General features: G+C 40.5%; 1 protein-coding gene across 3 annotated transcripts in view; it reads right to left on the bottom strand.

Moving 5' to 3' along the window:
- Positions 1-84: 84 nt before the first annotated feature.
- The window catches only part of FBXL2 (F-box and leucine rich repeat protein 2), a 55,725-nt gene continuing 37,921 nt past the window's right edge, over positions 85-17,888 (bottom strand). Inside the window, exons 6-16 of one of the 3 annotated variants that reach the window (XM_056334240.1) lie at positions 17,112-17,180; positions 16,930-17,025; positions 16,497-16,623; positions 16,227-16,301; positions 12,821-12,951; positions 8,722-8,782; positions 7,253-7,297; positions 6,914-6,970; positions 2,981-3,193; positions 1,914-2,023; positions 85-1,765 (exon numbers count right to left, since the gene is read on the bottom strand). In XM_056334240.1, coding sequence (XP_056190215.1) covers positions 1,916-2,023; positions 2,981-3,193; positions 6,914-6,970; positions 7,253-7,297; positions 8,722-8,782; positions 12,821-12,951; positions 16,227-16,301; positions 16,497-16,623; positions 16,930-17,025; positions 17,112-17,180 — 982 coding nt within the window. In that variant the 3' untranslated portion in view covers positions 85-1,765; positions 1,914-1,915. Of the gene's footprint in view, positions 2,024-2,980; positions 3,194-6,913; positions 6,971-7,252; positions 7,298-8,721; positions 8,783-12,820; positions 12,952-16,226; positions 16,302-16,496; positions 16,624-16,929; positions 17,045-17,111; positions 17,181-17,888 lie in introns of all 3 variants that reach the window. The other 2 variants (XM_056334239.1, XM_056334241.1) reach the window with 2 other exon arrangements.

Genomic DNA, 17,888 nt, shown 5'->3' with positions numbered 1-17,888 from the left:
GCAGGTAAAGGTAAGTAACGGCAGCGCGCACCCCTAGAGCTTCTGCTTCTAATGGAAAACCTAACTTGAAATAATCAAAACAAATTCAAATTTGACATCAGCTGATTCTTTATTTAAGAGTGTATATCAGAGTAGGTTCCATTGGGTTTTGTACATCTTTAATGCAATAGACTTACAAGGTTCGTTACGTTCTTAGAAAAAAAACGAGCCAACAAAAGGCAACACGTCTTGACATACTGGTACCACTGACTTTCCTGGCACAGTTGAGAATAAAATCTGCTTAAAACTCTCAAGCGTTCCATCATTAAGATACGGCTGTAATTAAGTACGATTGTAACAACACTGCTCCACTACCTGTGCAAAGCAAGCCCTGATCGGCTTGTTTTGTAGTAGGCAGGAAAACCAGGTACTGCGCTGCGAGCTGTAGCCTTAAAGATGAGGCCTCAGTTTCCCCTCCCCATCGTCTGTGGAGCAGGAACGCAACCCGGCTGTTGGTATCTGTACAAGTCTCTTCACGTTCACGCTGCTTTTATGAAGTAGCTTAAAATTTTGGGGGGGAAACTGCAGTACTGTCCAGTAGGAGCTTCTCCAACTGCTTTTCAAACCAGTATTTCTATTAATTTTCAGTAAACACACAGGCCCTGACCTCTTAAAACATATACGCACACGATCAATCTTACACAGAAAAGCTTTCTGAACTGTTGAGTAGTTTCTCTCAGATAATTAAGTTGCTTAATATAAAAAAGTTTATCTAATCCTCTAGCACTGAAAAACTAAGGATGAAAGCATGGCCTTAAGAGTTAATACATAGTTTTTATTAATATTATCATCATCATTCAGAAGTTGACAGCTTCTTAAATAACCCAAATGTGAAGAGTTTGGCTTTCTACCTTTGAAACCCACAGGTTTGGTTTGGTTCGGTTCAACTCCAGCCCCTCTGCTTGCTGTGTCCCTGGAACGGGTGGGGACAGCCAGCTCAGAACTCCTTGCTCCACCACAGTTCCTGTAACTGAACCTGGTTTCCACTCCTCATCTGCAGAAAAGCACGAGTAACGCACCCTCTGCCTAAGGCCACCGCGTTCTTTCCTTGCAAAGGGAGGAGGCGGCTGAGGACACGGGGCGCAGGCAGCACCGTCTCAGACGGTGGCAGCCAGTCACGAGAAGTGCACGAGCTCTACCACGGTGGATTTCTCACCCCTTTTAAAGGCTGATGGCGTTGGGCATCAAACGTGCTTCAGTGACGGGCAAACCTTACACTAACATGTAGTTCAACTGAACCAAGTTCAAAAACTTGGAGGGTATTTCTATTTATATAGTTACCTTGAGGTACTAGCTTACCTTTTGACATGACCTATTATGTCCTGTTACGTAATTAAATACGAAGCTGAATCATGAAAAAGTCCAAGCTGTTTTGCTGTAAGAGCTCATGATTACCTTGCGTTTTTTGGTCAACACCTGCTAAAGCTGATTTGTCCTTAAACCTGATACTGAAATCTGTCGTGTATATTACAGAACAGCAGGTTCAGTTCCGAGGTGTGACGGACTTGAACCTCACGTTACTTTAGAACTTCACGCTGAGTAGTGCTTACAGACGCAAATTAACTTCCAAGTTTAGTGGCCTTTCACCACGTAGCTGCTACGCTGAAATGCCCGCACAGTTTACACGGTACTTCAGTTCTCATGCCAACAGAAGGAAGGAGTTACTAATACAAACCGAAGCATCACCAACTTAATCCACAGCTGCACATTACGTTAAGATTTTTACCTGGAAAAAAAATGCTTTTCTTATCACAAAACTGGATGACCAAACACCACCATTGGGACTGTCAGGAAACCGACTCCTTCCACCGACTCGCAGTCCCATTCTTTTCTTCAACAACAACAACAAATTTTTCTGTGTGGGTTGCACTTACTGTCAAAGGATAATACAGCATCTGCAGAGGCGCTGTCCGCTCCCTCCTACCGAGGGAGGGGGAGTTACTGGAGCAAAGTAAGCATGAACCTTCACGTGAGGTAGATGAGCCTGTGGATGAAAAGTCCGCATTACGAGGGGAGAGAAAGGAACAGAACTAGTAAAAAGGAGGAGTACGCCTCAATCGTTACTAGCAAGCAGGCTCTCGTTAAGGTTGGTTAGCCAAACAGAGAGTGTGCGTACACTTGATGCTATGCAAGCTGTCGTCTCCTGACACGTAATTCTCCCATGCCACCCAGCTAAGGCAGGCTCCCGTCTGGGCACTCGCCTGCTCGGGGCTCCCACTTACCACCCAACAAAGCCCTCGCCGGGCGGCCCAGCGCGCTCCCCGCCGGGAGAGGCACACGCTCTGCTGCGGCCACTGCAGCGGGCTCGCCTGCATCTTGTCTCCCATGTTCCGCCCTGCTGCTCTCGCCCTGGAGAGCAGCGTGGAATAGAACTGGGCACCTGCCCTCGACAGTCACTGTCGGGGATGAGCTCTCCAACCGCAGAAGCGTTTGGACACAAGTCTGGGACACGTCCAACAGAAAGGCTAAGGCACCGCCCTCCCACCCCCACCCTGAGGTAGGGGGTCCCTGACCCAAGAGGGGAGGTACGTGGCGGAAGGGTTTGTGGCTGGGTTCCAGGGCCTGAAGGCACTACAACCCACCAACCAAAACGTCCGCACAGATGTTGTGCTATTGGCCCTGTGTATTAACGTGTGTTTTAGGCAAGCTACAGAGTACCACTACCCAGCCCTAAAAACAAACCTGTACTTGAAAAATACAGAAAGCAGAAGACCGACACTCATCACCCCGGCAGCAGAAGTGCCGTCAGTTATAAACAGACAATTATTGCTGCCCGTACGGGCAAGCTGTGTTTAGTCTCTAGGGGCGCGGACCTAACAGAACCATGTTCAGATTCTGTTTTTCCATCCTTCCTTGCCTGGGACATCGGTGAGATCCATGCAACCTCAAGCACTATCAACAGCTCGGGCATTCCCACCGGAACAAGTCCGCAAACACGTACTCGGATCCGTTTGATTCCAGCTCGCGTGACTTGCTGACAGTCGTACAGCTCAATTCTCTCCAAGTTGTGGCAGTTCTCCAGGTGTTCCAGAGTCACATCCGTGATGAGAAGACAGTTATCAAGCTCCAGTACCTGCAGCCTCTCGTGACCACACGTACTGTTGCTCAGGTGAAGAATCCCATCATCAGTGATTAATTCACAGTGAGATAAGCTCTGAAACAGAGAGGCAAACGGTTAACGACATCACTCAGTCCCCTCTAAACCTCGGAAGTCCTCTTCAACCTCCTTCATTCCAGCGATTAAACAGTCACAAAGAGTAACAGAAGGAACAGCTCCGCTTCACAACATGGCCGTACTTTGGTTTTAACTTTGCTTCAAAACGAGTGGTGTCGCAGCACACACATCGCCGGCAAAACTCCTCAGGCCCCTTTGCTCTCCGTGAATGTGGGAATTCTGTTCCAATTGTCATGCACCTCCGTCACCAATGGGTGCAAACGGCACGTGTGCCATGCCAGGAAGAGGCGATAACTTTAAGGGTTGCTCAAGAACATACAGAAATAGATGAGGATCTACTGACAGGAGTTATAAATGGTCTAACACAGCTGTTTCACAGCTACCGTCTTTTCCTAGGTATAACCCAGGACCGAGCCCGTGCAAATCCACAGAGATACAGAACAATGAGACCGGACTGATTTGCCAAAAGATGATTGCAAAAAAACATGAGTGCTTAGCACCTCAGGCTACACATACAAGGATTAATAAACATTTTGTGCAGCAGGAGCAAATCTTTTTTGCCACAGTCAGCATAACAAACAAAAAAATTCTCTCCAGCATGTTCTTTAACACTCTTGTATTTCAAGGGCATGGAAAAAATTGCAGCATCTCAGGCAGCAGCACCACATAAAGCAGCTTCCTGGTTCCTTTAGGGAATTCATGACTTTTGGAGAAGCACTGATGATGACAACAACAGGAAACAGATTTTCCTTGGCGGAGGCTTAAAAAACACTCTTTGTCACAGTGAAATGAATGCTCTCCAGTCTTCTGCACTAGAAATGTGCAGGATCTATGAACTCTACTCCTCTCGCACTGGGCTCTGAGCTAGCTCCTTGCTTTGACCGGTTCTCAAGCAGTGTTTCCTTGCCCCAAGCGTTTTTCAGAGAGCAAATGGTGAAGAAACACTTGCAGCAATCCAAAAGCGCGTTTTAACTCAGGGTAAGCAAACAGTAGCGCTCAAAAGTACCTCCCACCAATCATCTGAATCAACCACGTAATCCTTCCCTTCCCTCGGTACGACACATCCGTCTTCTTTCATTTCAGCCTGACATGGAAGCCTGAGGACTCCCAGCCTCACCCTTATTTCACCTCCACTAGAGTCAGGAGCATTTCTTGCCTGCTACCAGACACACGGGTGGTCTGCCCTGCCCTTTAGAACAACTTGCCCCTCAATTTTTTGTCTCCTTTGCTCAACAGGATGGACAAGTAACCAGAGAAGAGGCTGGGAGACAGGTCTGCAACTCCCCTTGAGCTGCAGAGGAGCCACCCCGCAGCTTCCCTTCAGCTCCAGCTGGTCCGCTTCTACTCGCTCACCAAGTGTGAGCAGCTGGCAGTGACTCCAAGCAACACCACGGGTAGTGCACACTGTCCCCGAAAGACAACAGAAATGAAGCGCTTGTAACTTACGACACGTTTACATTCCGAAAGTCTATCAACTCTTTAAAGCTCCCTCCTATACCTCACATTTATGTGCGTGTTCCAAGCGTTCGATTTGGCTCACAGCCTGGAAACCATCAGCAGTTGCAGGGTTAAAGAACATTTTTATAATAGACCTGTTGTTTCAAGGAAGGACAGGAGGTTATGTGAAGCTGTTGGCTACGGCAGCAATCTGCTGGCTAATTAAGAGTTTTCCGTCCCAGGAAGTAAGCAGCTTATAAAATCAGCTTTCCTGAGACACTGTATTTGGTACTGAAAAGACAATACAGGATGTACAGCTGAGTTCGTAGAAGTTTGTAAAACAAATATGCCAAATGATAGATATTTTGTGTTAAACCACATGGTTTTTCTGACTTTGTAAGCCTGTTAGAAAGCGTTAATAAAGTGGAATTTTACAAAAAGAATTGCTTGACATCTTTAGAATAGAGAGATATGGTCAAATTCTTTTTTTTGTTGTTGTTGTTAATATACTGAACGCTGTATATTGTATAAATCAAATATGGCACAATACACTGAGAGTAAGAAACAGTATGATCAACTTAACTGAAGAACTCAATTGTCTTCTCATCTCCAGGAATATCATATCAACAGTTTCTCTAGTACCTTCAATTTACAATTATTAAACACTTTCACCAGAAATTACTTCTTGAGTAAGTAATAAAGTGAGTACTCTGATGCTGACAAAGATTAATGGTTATAACTGGTCTAACAGTGCTTTTGCTTATTTCCACTGTCTACTGAGTTTCCAAACATACCTAAACATACGCTAAGGCACTGCTACACAAGAGTTAACAGAGCCATCAACAGTATGTGATTTCACACTTGAAGTATCAAGATTAGTTCACCTAGGGTATTTGGTACCTCCTAGTCCGTAATTCTTAGCCATCACTGTTTACTCACACAGAATCATTTAGGTTGGAAAAGACCTTTAAGATCATCAAGTCCGACTGTTAACCCAGAAAATCTTTGAGTATGTATCCTTCCTACACACAGGATATACACAAACAAACAAAAATAAATTCTTCTGGTTCCCTTAGAAAAGGTATGCCATTTTACCAATGCCACACTTCACTGTCTGTGGGCTAACACACAAAGGCCAGCAAACAGAAGCAGGTTCAGAAAAATACTTGGAAATTATAAGGTTTTGTGGTATCTTTAGTGAAGCACCAGCAGAACCGGTACAAAAGATCTCTTGCAAGTACAATTACAATTGCGATTACAATACAAGAACATATCTGTTACAGAAGAACAGAAAGGGTCCCAAATAAATGTCTCCGCATCTCCTGACAACTCTTGTTTGGCTTAACATTAAGAATTATGGTACAGAAATGAGGTCAGACAACTAATAAGCAAAAATAAAAAACAACTGCCATAAAAAACAGTGAACACGCTCCTTTTAAAAAGCCATCTCTCCTTGTGTTGCTGCCTTAGTAACACTGAGTAACACTAACTAATCATAACACAATTTAATTAATGAAGCAGCAAACCTTCCTTTAATCCCATCTAAGGACAGATTATAAAAGATACCTGTTCTCTCACACTGACCTGAAGTAGTATATAACAAATCTACACTTCTGGGACAACTGGCCCTCAATACAGGAGCTCCATAGTAAGGAGAGTCTAGTAATTTTATAGTACCTTGACTGAAGAACAGCCAAATTCATGTCATCTGAAATTGGTTTTGATTTTCTGAAAGATCTAAGCAACCACTCCTTAGAAAACAGGTCTTTGAAATACAGCAAGCAGGGTACCCCACTGAAGGCATCTCAATCCTCTCCAATTACGTTCAAAAGTTTATGTCAAAAAAGCCTTCTATAATTTACTCCCAATTACATTTATCATCACTGGGTGGTTTTATTTAGTCAGTATTTTATGTAAACTGTCATACTCCCCAAGAAAAACCATTAGGGAACACTTCAGAGTATCTATAAAGGCTCTGACCACTATAAGCTGAACTAAGTAATCAGGTATGAAGGATGTTAACCATGAAATACAAGCTTCCTGCTTATTACCCACCGATTTGGTGATATTTTATCATCAAACAATGCATGTAAATATTTTAGGAGTAATCTGCTTCTTTTAGAATATTTATGAAATTTTGCACGCAATCATACTACATCAGGAACTTCTAGATGCAGGGTGAACAACCTGGTTTTGTACTGCAGGAGTTGTGTATGTGTGTGGTTTTGAGGGATGTTAAAGTTCACAAAGAGTTAAACTTACCAGTGCTTGTAGCTTAGGACAGTGTATAGAAAGTTGTATCAACGTGCTGTCGGTTATCTAGAAATAAAAGAAATCAGACAACCATAAGTGACAGGAGAGTCAACCCTCAAACAAGGTATCTCTTTCTCTACCAGATGAAGGTTCTGTTATTTCTGAGAAACACCCAATCACCAGTCACTCTTCAAGTACTTCCCTCTACAGAATTTCCCAATAATTATTTTTACTTACTATGACAAACACAGCAGTATAATAAAAACCAAAGCACATCTAACTGAAAGCGCTAATGCACTGCACTCTTCCACTGGATGTTCAATATTCCTTTTCATATTAAAATCTCACCAAAACACACTCTTCCAAGTCCATCTTCTCCAGCTCATGGCAATTCTATAACAAACAAAAAACAAACAGATAAACAAAAGATGAAATAAAGCAACATATAGACATAAAATCATGCACAGGCCTAGTAATACGGGATAATACAGCTTCCAAGAGGATACTGTGAACTAAAGCTCTTCAAGTATTTGATCACCAAAGGACAAAAAATGTTTTCAAAACAAAAGCAATACACCACCTCCCTCCCAAACCTCTACATTTCAGCCTTCCTCTTACTAAGTGAGACATCTCCTCCTTGCCCCGTAAGGTGGGAACAGTAAGTATCAGCACTCACCCAGCCCTGCTTCCCTGCCCCCTTTTAGAGTGAATTTCAAACCTATGCTATTTATGGCCTGTGCACTAAAGCTAACTAATCTGCATACAGAAGAATGCAACTTCTGCATACATCAGCCTGCACTCAACTAATCTGCAACACACTTAAGCCCACGGAACATCTCTTTTCACCATCATACATTAAAATGAACCCTTAAAACCGATTTACTTTGGTAGTGAATGCTGAAAATATTAAAATAGGGTCCACTTTAAGGTTGTGAGAAAGTTGCACTTCACATTTATAAAAGCAAGCTCCCTAGCAAGCTTTTTGAAATGCTTTCAATATCTGACCATGACTAATTTCAAGAAAACGATGTAACCTTGTGACCTCGCAGCAGCCCACATGGTGCCACAGCTCAGCTGAAACCCCAACTCATTTTTTACAAGAATAGGAAGAAGTGGTTTAACTTCCAGCTCCCCAAACCAGGCCTGAAGCAACTACCAAAAGCCCAAGGCTGTACTGCTGAATGACTACAAAACCACTCTGTTTAACTACTGTGGCTAGAAAACCCCCCCCTCTCGTTCACACTAAATATCAGCAGCATAAATTACTCCTGTTTAGAGAGTATTATTTTTGTATTCAGATTCCCAGCAAGCATACAAGTCTAACTTGAAGCATTTTATACCATCAATATGTTTACTTTACATATTTACAGCATGAATCAGGGCACAAGGGCTTATAGTTTATAATGTATCATGTAAATATCTTTGTAATTTAAAAGTCTGCTTAAAATAATCTATTATATGGCGATTTTTTGGGTGTAAATATCACAAGGGTGTGCGTCATCTTTATAGGGGCAATTTGGCTAGAATATACAACACAAGTCTGGAATTATGTTAAGCATAATAAATGCAAGTGAAACATACTAAAAAACAAGAGAGAGAACGAAGTAAGAAGTGCGATGACAGATGGCAAAATAGATCAAACTGCAGCTCTAAGTATAATCCAGAAATGAAACCACTGTTTAGTCCCCTCCTCCACTGGGTTCTTCCTACTTTATTTTTCTTCTTCTCATATTCCTTCCCAGCAGGACTACATCAATTCACAGCTGCTCAGCAGCAACGAAAACAAGGCAAGCTCTAACCTCTGAAATGACCCTTACCCGTGCTAAAAGGGTAAAACCAGCATCTGTAAGATGTGAACATCTTGCAGCTTCCAGTATCCTGGAAAAGTTTTAAATATTAAAGGAAACATTAACATAGAGAAAAGCAAATGCATCCGAGATACAAATCTGTCTCTTGCAATTTAAAGCTCTCAATAGCAAATGTATATATATGCCTATTTTTCACAGTGATTTGCAATTAAAAAGCACTAGGCAGACTTTTGAGCCAGCTTATTAGAAGATTCTAACAGTCACAAAACAGATCAACTTCAATCCTCAAATCTTCTTAACACTTAATGGAAAAAAATTATACATAATTATGTGCATTTTAACCTCTTGTTTTAGTAAGCATAATGCTCAAGTTTTCTCACGTGTTATCTGAGGAAAGATACGCAAGAATAAACCCCGAGTTGAGGAAAATGCTGACAAAGCCTGCATCTAAAACCTGTTATCTAAACACAGGATGTTGGGAAGCCACAAAACTGAGAAACTGCTTACTAGAAATTCACTCAGAGCCTCTGCATGAAGTACAGTAAAGTAAGTTACCAGAAAGCAAGGAGCTTAACGTCTCCAAGCCCACAGTAAAAACAACAAATTACACCAACACAACCTCAAAGAAAATAACACAGTGCTTTGGAAAGAGAAACCTAATGCTCTTTTGAGAGGCACTGGGAAGCAGCACTGACAAAAAAAAACAAAAACCGAAGTCAACTGCCCCAAACAGCACCACTACTATGTGGAACAAAGCCTTCATGCAGTGTCTTGTCATCTTTGTTTTCTTCTTCTTTTTTTTTTAAATGAACACTTTTTACTTTGCAGGTGGAATTAAGCATCAAGATCAGTAAGGGGAAACCACAGCACCATGTAATGAGCAGCAGAAACCAAACGCCACTTACCCACTCACCACAGCAAACTACTGTACTGGAGATGGTGGGGAGCAGGCAGGGAAAGGTGGACAAAAGAACCTCCTGCTGTGGCAACACTTAAGAGGCATCTAGATCCTTCCCCTGGTTTAGGAGGTCATTAGAAAGCCCTCTATCTCTAGAGAAAGTGCAACGGGAAAAGCCATGCTGTCTGCATGAGAAAAATACAAGCCCAAATTACGGGATGTGGGGCTCTGACTACAACTTTACTGGATCAGTCTCCTCCAAGCCAAAAGCAAGAGGACAGCTGCGAGTTTAGAAGTAAGCAGCTCTGCAGGACACACCCTTGAAAACCACTTCCAAAGCGCTCATCGGCAACAAGGTTCAAGGTTCAAAACTATGACGGAAACCCAAGAACAGCCAACAGAGAGGTACAAGACAGGTACCGCTTCCCAAATGGATGGTTGTAACACCTCTGGGTTTTCTTTCCAGACTCACATTTGGGAACTTCATGCCCTTCCATCAAGGGCAGCTAGCAACCTAACATAACATACTCTCAGCTACTCCAGAAATTACCCAGGACACCAAATAAGAAGGGAAAAACTCAGCACCCCAAAAAAAGCCATGATTCAGGCCAAATTTGTTACCCTTCTTACTCCTTTCATCTATTACTTGCTTTCAACCCCACCTACACTTAAAAACATTGGATCCCCAACCCCATTAAATTTCTAACTTTAAAGGAGGGGAATAAAACTGAAATCACAGCACGCAAAATAGCAAGGATGCTACTTACTGCACATCTGGTTGAAAAGACGACTATGGAAACAGAGGGATAAGAAACCAGAAGACTACTAGCAGCTATAGCTTTCCTGAACTTGGGGCTGCAGTCAGTCAGAAGAACAGAATGGGGAGAGCAAGCTATATATAACACATGCATGCATCAGTCAGGCCCCAGTATGAAAAACAGGTGGGAAGGCACTGGCCAGCAGGAAAATGAGCAATTTTTCACTTTGTTTTACTGATTGTACTTAATTACAGAGGGCTCTTTTTTTCCAGATACAGCTAACACTTATTTCCCAACCAGTGATTCCTGACAAAGTACCTAGTACAGAAGCTGATGAGGCAAAACGGTATCTGAGAGCAGATTCCCTGCTCCTATAAACGAGCTGGTCTCTGAGACAGACCTCACAGCTGCATTCATTGTGTTGCCTTTTGGGCACAGCTGGAGTGTCTCTGCACACAGCACCTCCTCGCTCCTGCTGAAGTAGCAGCAGGTGAGAGAGAACATCGGTGGGGTTAAAGGCAGTATGATCCTAACTTTCACACACCAACCTGGACACTTTCATGAGTGCTTTTCTCAGTAAGCCTCACCAAAACACCTACCAGTATTTTAACACCAAAAAGTGCTAAACAGGAAAAAAGAGAAGGTATCAAGCACTTAAATGAGCAGATACAAAAAGGGATAAGGAGACAGCTATGCCATGATGAGAGGGGGGAAAAAAACAGCTGAAGGGAGTTGGTCAAGCTGAGGATTATTTCTTTTTTTTTCCCAAAGAGATGTAATTTGTGAGTGGTAACAGCTGCAGAACACAGCAGTATCATGGAAAGCAGCATAGTAGGACATCCAAGACACTGAAGCAAGAGTAGCACAGCACAGCAAATACTCAAAGGTTTCCTATCAGGGCCAGCACGTCCAACAGAGGCAGTAGAATTTTCTTTCACACGCAACACCGAAACATTCAGAAGGTAGAAACAAGTGCAGAATTACGTTTCCCTTTCACTTCCAAAGTAATTTTTATCTGGTACTTTCCATACATGATCCCAAAAGTCTAGATGTAACCAGCTGTATCATCTCTCCTTCCATCATGCACTCCTCTGTCATAATCACTGCAAAGGGTCATTTTTCTACTGTTCCTCCTGACCGGAGAAGAACGGCAGACGCCTTCCCCCTCGTGGCACAGACAGGGGCTAACAGTTTACCTACCAAAGTCAATTCCTGCTACAGTTGTACTGCCCTCGGAAAGAACGGCACAACTAATAGCACTTTAGACCTCGTTTTGTTTCCAATTTGAGCTCTAAATTTAAAGAATGAGAGAAAACGTGGAAAAAGACTAGTAATAACAGCACTGCTTTCAAAGGAACACAAGTGTGTCAGAACACTCCTAAGCCCCCAACACCGGCACACGTAAGCTCTTGTAAGTATGAACGGCTACATGAAGGGGACTGTCATTCTGGAATTGTCTTAAGGACACGTTTTCTACAGTAACAAAAGCTCTATTTTCACTCAATCAACTAAAGGAACTCTGCATGTCAGCACAGTGCACACTGGCATTTGAATGTAGCTTTCCCTAATTTCTACAATCTACATTTATGTGATTGAAGTACAAGTTGTGACTCCTGCATATCCCTGTCATAAATGGCAATTTAGCATCAGCCAAAAATCTTCTGGTTTGATTTACGTTAAAATTAGACCTTATAAGAAGAATTATATGTCTCTACGGAGAGAACTGCTGCGTGACTGAGCTTCGTTATTAAAGCTGAAGCTGTCCCTCCTCCTGAGATTACCATCATAGCATACACGTTAACGCAAATTACACCAATATAAAAGTTTATATTATTTTTAACTGCTGAGCCCCTATTACTCAAAACATATCCCATAAATGTAAGTCCTCAGTGCTTGCACAGACATTGGCACACTCCATATCAGAGTTTAAGAATGCCAGGATGTACTGCAGAGCATATTAAAAGCACATTAATAATAAAATCTGTAAATACAATGCTCTAGTATGATTCAGCTGTATTTTTGCAACACACGACTGCGTAAAACCACATCAGAGTACAAACAGCACAAGACAACACAACTGCAGATATTTTTACCTTTTAAAAAAATAATGGGCTTTATATCTTCTTTTCTTCTGGCTTGTAATTAGTACCTAAAATATTTAGCTGGAAGCACAGAATTGAACTGCTAGGTTCAACATGTTTTATCTGTCATATATTAATTCTTGTTTTTCCAATATACAGGGGACTACATTTGGACAATAGCTACAGCGGACCAGCCCTCAAGTTTATATTCAAATGGTACTTCTAACTTAATGTTTGGTTGCAAAGGTAAAGGAAACAACCCAAAGCTAAAGCAAAGCTGTGGATATCAGCTGATTATCTTCAGAAGTTAATTTCTTAGATCAGGCCAGTAACAACATGACATACTCACGACATGCTCGTGACATACTCACTTCAGCCTTGGACAGTTTAGACCAAGTGCTGTGAGAGAAGCATCTGTAAGGTTGCTACAGCCTGAAACACAGAGTGACTGAAGTCTATGGCATCCTCTACAGATTTTTACAATGCCTTCATCTGAAATTTGCTGCAACACAGAAGAAGGTCGAAGTTACTCCATTATCAAGAATCAGCTAAGAACAAAAATCAAGTCATATTACTGAACTGTATATATTGTATATAGCCAGAGCAACTTGTGGATTTGCAACCAAAAAATACCATTGTGAAACCACATTCATTCGTAACACTGAAGATAATCAACATGCGCAATTCCTACTTATCTATGAACTTTGCCATTGATCTTGAAAGGCAGTCTGAAGCACAGAGGGACAGTCTGTTGTTGTCTCAGTCTCACTTCGCTTTTGCTTTATAATTTTCACATTATTTTTTTTTTAATTGTAGCTGTCATTGCGTGAGATGGCTTGCTGCTTTTATGTTTGTAGAGTTCAGGTCTTTTGTTCCAGTGTAAATTCAGTAATAGTGCAAAAGAATGCTTCAAGTTCAGCAGCAGGAACGCTAACTACCTGTTTTGTACTGGAGCAGTAGGACCCAAGGGTAAAAATCCATCACCTTCAGATAATTTTCAAACCAAGAGTTACAGGTAAACAATTATATACAATTCATTCTTTACATTAGATAAATCTAAAAGCCAGATCTGCCCTACCTCTATGCTGTTGTCTTTAGCTGGAAGGTTTAACTCAAAAGAGGGTTTTTCATTTCTCAAAATTGCTTTGTACTAGATATTCTGAAAAAAGGAATTCTAAATTTGGAATATGAATCAAAAAATAGCCCCAATGCAGCTGCACGCAAAATAGCAACAGGAACTAGATTATTGGGGGTGCATGCAAATGTTATTTTGTTTACAGGTCCTCTATTCTGGAGAAAGTATTCTCTCTTCTTCCCACTCCTAACTCTTAAAAAAATAATTTTTCTGCTGAATGACTAATCCTTCATGGTGAAACAAGTTATTTTATTTACTGGCCTAACATTACTCTTCCAATACTAGTAAAGGCCTCTACTGTATTTTGAATTGAAAATACACATTCCTGTTAGAATCCACTCATTTAGGTAGGCTAATACTACTACAGTAGATTTCTGAGGCTACTACCACAAACACTACCTTTCTGATCCTGTGATGAGAAATAGCAGTAGCTACTGAATAGCAGCACTTCTGAACACCTGAAGTTTATATTTGCATTTTGTTCTACCAATTAAAAATTATTCTAGACAGAAAACTAGAAGTCTTCTTTTTGTGGAGCCAGAAGGATTTGCATCACCTACAGATAAGAAAATAAGCTTTTTCTTTAAAAAAAAAAAAAAAGTTTTAATTAAAAGTCTAACATCAATCGGGTAATTTCTGCATTTGACTCTCCAAAAACATGTTATTTTCTGGAACTGTCTTGTTTCCTTTGAGATACTCATGACTATTACTGGGAAAAGGAACTACTTTGGAGGTAAGGACCATGTAAATTTTAAGCTGCTGCTGGAGATGGACAAAGCACTCAAGTTATTTTTGAAAATTTTCCACTCTGAAATTGCTTGTGATTCCAATGCCTACATCCCTCTCAAGAAAGAAGAGAGCTCAAAAAATGCCAGCAACTCCCCAGTTTCTAAAATCTTTTTTAAAGATGGTACCTTTCAGATGTGTAGTTTCCAGAGTTAGTATCGGTTCACTCCATAACTGCTGGAGCTTTACAAGGTCCATAAAACAGAGTCACTAGAATTAAAGTGTGGATCATACAAAGCACAAGGAGACCTGCTGTGTAAAAAAATCAGTGCTAGCCTTTACATCATAAAGAGCCTGGCTGCTTCTGGAAGCATGCTTGTAAATGCCAGTAAGCAGGACACATCTCCAGTGAGCTTTAAAGCACACGCAACTAGGTAGTACAAGCAATCAATCAACTCAAAAAATTCAAAGGGAAAAATACTTTCACTCGTGAGGGTTTTTTTTGTTTGTACTTAGTATCTACATGACAACAAACGTACTGGCCAAGGGAAAACTCTGGTACACTTCTATGCCAATGGCCCATTTTAAGTGGGAGGAATCGTAATTGACTATCATCAGATCTCTTGACAGCCTTCCACAAAAATAATCAGAAAAGGCTGGCCTTGATATATCTCATTAATCTCAGGTAAAATGCATCAGAAAAAGAACTCTGGAGGAGGACAGCAAAAGGAGGAGTGAAAGGGGAGGAAATTATGTATAGACTGTATTTATTTAAGTGTGGTTCTGACCAAAAGATGGAACTTCTTTTCATTCCTATTATCTTTAGGTGCCCAACTTCAGTGGGCACTTAAATTCAGATTGACAAATCTGAATTTGTCTCTTTCACTAAACATCTGGCTCATGGAAGCTCAAGCTTTGTATTCATATTGTTCTTAATTTCTGCAATTTTTTAATGTAACTTTTAATAATCCCTAAGCCTCCAAAACGTTCAACACTTCAAAGAAATGTATTAGGTCCAAAAATTTTCACTGCATCTTAATAAAAAACGGTCTTATGCCACATTCATTCAGGAATAATGTGTAAAACAGATCTGGGAGTTTTAGCCCAAGCAGATTTTATGGTACCTTCTAGCAATAAAACTTCAGAAAACTTTCCAAAAGTAAAAAAAATAATATTAAAATCTAACTTCATTATTCAAATTTGCATGACTGAGACACTACAGTTCTAATTTAGTTCAATATTTTCTGAGGCTTATTTACAAATAATGACTTCAATACATTTAAAATCTAAAGAAAATTCTCCTATTCCTAAAAATCTAATTTTTGTGTACTCTCTAAGTAGAATTAAAAGTACTTGAATGTTTCCCAGTCATTTCATTACAAATGAATATGTTCTTCCATCACTATTGAAAAAGCATACCCTTCTGTTACCTAGATAGTTCTAAGTCATCTTCAGTTACCATGCCATTACATTTTACTCTCACTTACATAGCCCAGAATATGGCTTTTGCTCAATTAGAAACCTTAAAATTATGTACAGAAAATGTCTGACCTTAACAGATGAGAGAACAAGAACTACATCTGCAGAACTGCATGTTTTATTTTTATTTTAGCACATACACACGTATGTTTAGCACATACATAGTTCATAAGATCTGAATGAATGCAGTTAATTCTTACTCTAGAGCTTGCTACAGTTAAAAGATGTAATAAGGGGAAAAAAATAACTCAACACTCCAAATACATACTCAGGCGTAGTAACAGCAAGCTCATTTAAGACCTCCATGCCATACAAAATTCTGTAAACTGCAGAGATGCACTATTTGAATTATTTGTGTGCACCAGAACAATTCATTAGCATTAAAAAATGCTGTATGATTCTTAGAGAATATATCTTTTGAAACTTCAAATACTTACTGTACAGGATTGCAAATTCAGGATTACAAGTTCATGACAGTGATTTTGAATGTGTTTCAATGCTTCATCTTCTAACTGTATTTAGCAATTAAATCAGACATAGGAAAAGAAACAAGAAATTAAAAGTACAGCAAAGCAGCCCAAAGAAAGTACACATCTTATAACACCAAACAAAAGACTATAACAAAAACAGTATTTTTTAATTCATGGAGATTTCAAAAACCCAAAATAAAATTTTATTCCTAAAGGATCACTCAAGCAGTTATGTACCTGTGTGCAACCTCTAAGAAATAGAGCTTTTAGTCCACTACACCCTTTCACCAGTGCTTCAATACCATCCTTCGTAATCTGATCACACCAGGAAAGATTCAAATGTTCCAGATTTCTGCAACCCTCACTGGGAGAATTAAAAAAATACATAAAGTTAAATCCAGCCTTCAAATAGTCATAACAGTGGGAAACCCAAATTAAACACACTGTTAGAAATTAATGATAGCCAGTGGACCGTGCCAGGCCTCCACAGAAAAGTCATGAGAAAAGACCACACACAAACATCATAGCCTACACCCAAGAAGTCCTAGATGCAGGATACAGTCAGTGCTGATACACCGCATTAAGGTTCAGCACTGACTTTTTGACTCTATTAAATGCTGAACAGCTCTTTAAACACTTTTCTTTAACACAAAACACCGAATCTTCTTACCTTAAGCCTTTCAAAGAGCTGTTTGTGATGGCTACACAAGATGTCAGATCCAGATGTTTCAGCTTGGAACAGAATCTGCTAAGACTGTAACACGTGCTGCAAAACAGCAGACACACTAAAAATACCTTCAGCTACTTCTTTTTCCAAGTTTTCCCATCAAACAAAAAACCCCTTTGACTTACCTGTCAGTGATTTTTGTGCACCCATTTAGATTTAAGTGTTCGATGTTTCTACAGTTCTGTGCAAAGGTCCTAAAACAGCAACAAAAAGCTGGAGAATTAATATAATGTCCCAGGTTGTAACACAGTCACTAGAGTGCGCTCTGTCCCCTCCCTCCTTCCACCTCAGTCAAAAAGCTTCACCTTCAGGCCACAGAGTAATTACAAAGTACATTTCAAATACATCTGTCTCAGTGGTTGCTTTTTCCTTTTGCTGTTGCAAGTTTCTGTCTTGCAGGTAACTCCTGAAACCAAGTGTTGTTCCCCTCTCAAATACCACTTGAGCAAAGCGTTTATTTCTGTCATACATAAGCCAGTACTGACTGACTTCAAACGCCTTAACTAAAAACATTACGGGCATAAACAGAAAGGTTTAAATATCACATCAGTTAAATATTAAGCTGCTGGGGAGAGTTTTTGCACATCTCATTACTGAAGACTTTGTAGGTCTTAAGGAGCTCACTCCCACATCAAATGAAAAGGAACGTACTTTGAAGAATACAGAAGCGGGACCTAAGCCTATCGGACTACCACTGGAAAGCCCTGTGGGCTGCATATTATTTATTTATGATTTTAAAAATTAAAGTGCATCTGTGTGCACTAGTGGGTATGAACTCTAAGGATGATTGGAGCTATTATACTGCTAAAAGCCTGTACGTATCATTATAGTAATTATCCAGAAGAACTATATAAACTTTCTTTTCATCTCTGCAGAGTAATATTTACAGCTGCGTTGCATTT

This window comes from Falco biarmicus, chromosome 4, assembly GCF_023638135.1.
Source record: "Falco biarmicus isolate bFalBia1 chromosome 4, bFalBia1.pri, whole genome shotgun sequence".
NCBI classification, from domain to species: domain Eukaryota; kingdom Metazoa; phylum Chordata; class Aves; order Falconiformes; family Falconidae; genus Falco; species Falco biarmicus.
This window is presented reverse-complemented; position numbering and strand designations above follow the sequence as displayed.